Below are 5,598 nucleotides of genomic sequence, written 5' to 3'. Positions count from 1 at the left end.
GTTAATCAAATATTCTTATTAAGAGAGAAATTTATATATATATGTTTATTTTCATAGAATTGAAATGCAACTAAATATAAATAATTTAATTTAATCATTTGAATTAAATTAAATAAATTTAAACTATACTAAACATAATTTCATTCTTCTTTTAAGATTTAGAAGACACTTTAATAATCTTTCAGGTCCTCAGTTTCACTCTTATAAATATGTGATCAATGCACTCTAGGTGGATGCTGGGTAATCCAATGCTATAAAAGGGTTTACCCTATTCTTGTATCAACTCACAATTAAAAACTAAATATTAGTACATAATATTAGCAACATTTACTTATGTTATTCATACTAATATTATTATAATATGTTGTAACATTAGCCTAATACAATATGATCAGTTCTTAAAATAGACATCACATGATTGTCAAGAAGCAAAACTGTCTGGTTTGATAACAGTATGTAATAACTTTTAGTTCTCTTAAATGTTGATGCAAAATTCACTGAAACAGCCCAAATACTGAGAAAACTAGTTTTACTTTTGTGTCCTTCGATTTTCATATTTCTTTCATTTCCTCTATAAGAGGTTCCTGGAATGTATTTCCTCAGTGGGACAGTAATTCAGAATTTTTTTTTCTATTGCTCAAATTATTCTAGTCTCAATGCAGTGGACCTTAGCCAATTATAATGCAATAACCTCTCATTATTATGTTATTATTATTTGTACTTTTAATATAATGCTATCATTTGTTTCTTTCCCAGAACCCCCAGTTGTTAATGCCTTCCCCTCTGAGGCTACCTTCCATCGCTGAATCTCTTGACTTTGTTTTGCCACTGGACGTCAACAACTCTGGATGAGACAGTGAGGTTGATGACTTTGTGCAGTTCTGCCTCACTTAAATCTAATTCCAATTCACCCGCGTGATGTCACTGGTCCTCTTTGAGAATGAAGGACAAACAAAGGGTTCTGCATGAGGTCTCTGCACAGAAAGGACTTCCAGAACAGGTGTTGTGAGTTAAACTATTGTCATATATATTTCTTCTTACACACGTACCTTACTACTATTATGGTCTGAGTTTAAGTTTACTACTCTCACGGATGCTATGTCTATTTGTGGAATGGAGCAAACCATGTTTTTAGGAGAATATTTTGGATCAACTATCTCTACCATATTATCTGAGCAAATACCTCTGGTAAAAAAAAAGTAATTGAGACTTCTGGATAGTCATCCATGGAGACTGCTACATTTGGCACTCAGGACCAAAGGAGGAGGAGCACATCAGAGTTATCTCTATAACTCTGAGAGCAGTAGTAGCTTCCCTGTGGGGACCCAACCTGGCAACTAAAGTAGAAGTTGGAGAATGCTGCTAGTATTATTATTATTATTATTACCTCTTCTTCTTCCTTTTCCTCCTCCTTTTTTCTCTTTGTCTTCTTTCTCCTTCTCCTTTTTCTTCTTCCCTTGCCACATGTGGTCCCTCCTTCCACTTGGGGTGCTATATCATTTCATGTAGATGTTCTGTCCATAGGAACATAATTTTAGTTACTTATATTTTGTAAGATATTTTGTGGTTTGGGGTGTAGATTTTTTGGATTATTTATTTGGTTTTATTTATTATTTATTTTGTTGTCTTTTTTTTTTTTTCCAAAAAGCCAGGACAATTTACTTTTTGCCCTGTGCAGTTTCCATTTATGATTTCTTGAAATATAGTTCTGAAAAAAACAAGCTTTTAAAAAGCCCACTGTGTTTCAAATAGAGCCACTTGACTAGCATTTAAACCCAAATCACTTTCATTGGCTTTCATTGAACGGCCAAAAATAGGTCCAAGGCCAAGTTCTGTGGCTCTTTGTTTAGGTTTTGAAGTCTGAGAATGAGTATAAATAGCAAATGTTTTCTGTTCTGGTCAGAAACTATGAGGATCTTCCCCTCCCAAATAAATTAGGCCATCTTTTATCTCAATTCTTACCTAGCCCTTACTTACCGAATGGGCATCATCCCAGACAAACTGACACCTGGGAAAGACCTTAATTTAGAAAAGCCAAGGCCACCCCACTGTATCCTGGACCATTGCCAGCCATCTTGACTTTGTCCTGCCATTGGATTTCGATGATTCTAGAGGAGAGAGTGAGGCTTTTAGTAAACACATAACAAGAATAGTAGTTACAAAACACTCTCCCCATAAGTCCAAGGCAAACCCTCACAGAAACACACATAGCATCCATGGGAAGAATGGAGTACAATGGTTGTAATATACACAGAGTGGTATGTTTTTATCCTCAGTATTTAACATAGTACCTGGTACAAGTAAGCACTTATTGACGATAAGCATTATAAATGCTTATTGACTTATTTAGCCCATTCTCAGCAATTCTGTTTTAAGAACACCTCTGGATATAGTTTCTTTTTTCTCATTTTCTTCCTTCCTTTCATCCCAGGTACCCACAGTGCCACAGGAAGTTATGGATCTGAATAATACTACTGATTACTTGATCAGCATGACCACACTAAGAAGAAACATCAGTTTCCCTGCTCCTCCCTCAGTAACTAACCTGGTGATTGCCCTTCTCTCATCCATCTCATTCATTCTTGGTATCACAGCCAATGGAATTTATCTATGGGTGCTAAGATTCAAGATGAAAAAGACAGTCAATACTCTTTTATTTTTCCATCTCATTCTTTCATATCTTATTTCTGCACTGATTGTGCCTTTCAAGGTCACCTCCTACCTTCAAGGCAATCACTGGAGTTTTGGGATTGCCATGTGCAAAATCTTCAATAGCACCTTTTCCTTGGGGATGTTTGCCTCTGTTTTTATTCTGTGTGCCATCAGTCTTGATCGCTATGTTCTTACTCTTCATCCAGTATGGTCACAGCAACACAGAAACAATCATTGGGCTTCCATCACTCTCATCGGGATTTGGATCTTTGCCGCCGTCCTCAGCATTCCCTATCTGGTATTCCGGGAGACTCAAAAAGACACAAATGGAGTAGTGACCTGCAAAAACAACTATGCTTTATTCAATAGCTGGAAAAGCCAGGAGACCCAGGCATTGAGGAAAGGGGTCCACATAACCTTATTCATTAGCCGCCTCTTGCTGGGTTTTCTTCTGCCTTTATTCACCATTATATTCTGTTATGGTAGAGTAGCCCAGAAGATGAAGCAAAGGGGCCTGGTTAAGTCTAGCAAACCCTTTAAGGTTATGGTGACCTTTATTAGCTCTTTCTTTGTCTGCTGGATGCCCTACCATGTCTACCAAGGTTTACTTATCAATGAGACTCACACACTAGTCATAAAACTAACTCTAATACTTACAGCCATTACTGTTTCATTTAACACATTCTTTTCTCCCACATTTTATCTATTTATTGGAGAGAACTTCAAGAAGGTTTTCAAACAATCTATTGTTGCTTTATTTGAGTCAGTTCTATATGAGAAGTCTTCCTTAGAGCCAGTCCCAAAACCTAAGTACAATAAAGTCAGTTTAAATTGTGAATCCCCAAGCAAAAATATCAAAAAAGGCTTTCTTCCTTTTTGTTCATCCCAAAATAAACACATCTTCTCCCAGAAAGTGTTCTCTTTCCCTTTTTTTGGGGGGGGGGGGAGGGGGGGTGGGGGAGGGCTGAGTTTCCTGCAATTTAAGTTCAATACTTCTGGCTTTGTTAATCAGGTGCCCTGGAAGACAAACAACAAGTGACACTGTAAATAAACTAAATACTCAAATATGATTCCTATTTGAGCTACCTTTGTGTAATCTTTGACATTAGGACTAAAGAAATACTGATTCCTAAATGTCACAGCCAGGCATAGATCTCTATTCTTATTTGGAATACCCTAGCCATGGGGAAATTGACTGGAGTCCTCTCTTTCAGTTAGTTTTCTAGGCAGCACCTGAACTATATTACTGGCAGAGATGGCGATATGAACATAATTAACAATAAAAGAAGCTATAATTTTTCACTTCTTTTTTTGTGGTTTTTTTTTTTGGTCTGTTTTCTTTCACTACATAACTAACATGGAAATATGTTTTGCATGATTGTACATGTATAACCTATATCAAATTGCTTATCATCTCAGGGAGGGAAGAGGAGAGGGAAGGAAAAAGAGAATTTTAAAATCACAATTTTTTAAAAATGTTAAAATTTGTTTTGACATGAAATTGGGAAAAATAAAATATTGCAAAAAGAACAAAAAAAATGGGGAAACTTTAATAAATAAATAAATGAAGCTGTACAAAGATGAAGTATATTCAAAAGATCACAGGGGAAGGGAGGAAGGCAAACTTAGTTCTAGACCAGGCCTGCACAACCTGAACCCTGCCAAAGGATTTCCTCTACATACAAAGGATGTTTTCCTCTCATTTTTCATGGGCTGCTGAGATCCTTTGGCATACCTCAAGCAGGCCACAGGCTGTGCAGGCCTATTCTAAACTCTAGGGTTCAAAAGTACATTGGCAATCATTCAAGTTAATCACATCAAGTTGGAAAGGTACTTCTCATATGAATTCCAACCTATTTGGAGCCTCTTTTCCTTGGACTCTTGCTTGACCTTAGACCACATTGGCCTGTTTTGTCCTTGGGATCCTGATGCTGCTGTATTGACAGCCAGTACTCCTGGGTCATGGGCACCACTCTTGACTTTATCTCATGCCAATTGTCACTTTATGACAAATGGCCCTTTTGCCAAAGAGAGGGGGTGGCAAGGAATTTTATTTCACTTCTGGACCCTCACTATTAGAACTATTACTCCTGTTGAATGTCCTGCCAGCTTTAAGCTGCATCACAAACTATTCTCTAGGGTACTTGTAGACCAAGCACCTGGCTGGATCTACAGCTGGCTCCATACTCAGGTGTGTCCTGGAGAAACAGAACAAAAGCAAAATTTAGTATGGCTAGAACAAATTATTAAGCCTAATTCCTTCTTGAGTATGTAGTTATTTTAAAACCTCCTTTAACTATATATTGATTAAACTCACAAAAAATGTTACTATATAATGACCAACCACAATTCTGAAGGACTCATGATGAAACATGCTATCCACCTCTAGAGAGAGCTGATGGACTCAGAGTACAAATTTAAGTCTATTTTCTCTTCTTTTTTTTCTTTCTTCCTTTTCCTATCTTACTTTCTTCCTCTCTGTCTCTCTCTCTCCTCCATCTCTTTCTCTTTCTTTTTTGGACATGACTAATGCAGAAATTTATTTTGCTGGAATATACATATTTGCAATGAGTTTTGGTAATCTTGCCTCCTCAATGGGTGGAGGATGGGAGAGTGGGAGGGAAAAATTTAGAAGGGAAAATAAAATTGAATTAAGAAAAAAAAGACAGAAAGCAGAGCCAAGACGGTGGAGAAAAGGCAGGGACTTGCCTGAGTTATCTCAAATTCCCCTCCAAACAACTTTAAAATAATGCCTCAAAATGAATTTTGGGGTGGCACAACCCAAAAAGGATGGAGTGAAACAATTTTCCAGCCCAAGACAACCTAAAAGTTCGCCAGGAAAGGTCTATCACACCAGGGTGAGAGTGGAGACCAGTCCAGCATAGGCAATGCCCAACAAGACAGCAGCAGCCCCACCTAGGCAAGCCAGCAGCAGGTCTTGGGGGG

The 5,598-nt window shown here is 37.5% G+C and overlaps 1 protein-coding gene across 1 annotated transcript; it reads left to right on the top strand.

The window, feature by feature from the left end:
• The first annotated feature begins 944 nt into the window (after positions 1-944).
• On the top strand, positions 945-3,482 carry GPR33 (G protein-coupled receptor 33). The gene is given in 3 exon segments (XM_027869832.1): positions 945-1,005; positions 2,432-3,445; positions 3,447-3,482. Coding segments are annotated over 2 exon segments (1,026 nt in total). The 5' UTR covers positions 945-1,005; positions 2,432-2,455.
• The last annotated feature ends 2,116 nt before the right edge of the window (positions 3,483-5,598 follow it).

The sequence above is a fragment of the Vombatus ursinus genome, unplaced genomic scaffold (assembly GCF_900497805.2).
Source record: "Vombatus ursinus unplaced genomic scaffold, bare-nosed wombat genome assembly UNPS02014794.1, whole genome shotgun sequence".
NCBI lineage: Eukaryota > Metazoa > Chordata > Mammalia > Diprotodontia > Vombatidae > Vombatus > Vombatus ursinus.
Note: the sequence above shows the minus strand (reverse complement) of the source record. Positions and strands in the feature narration are given on the sequence as shown.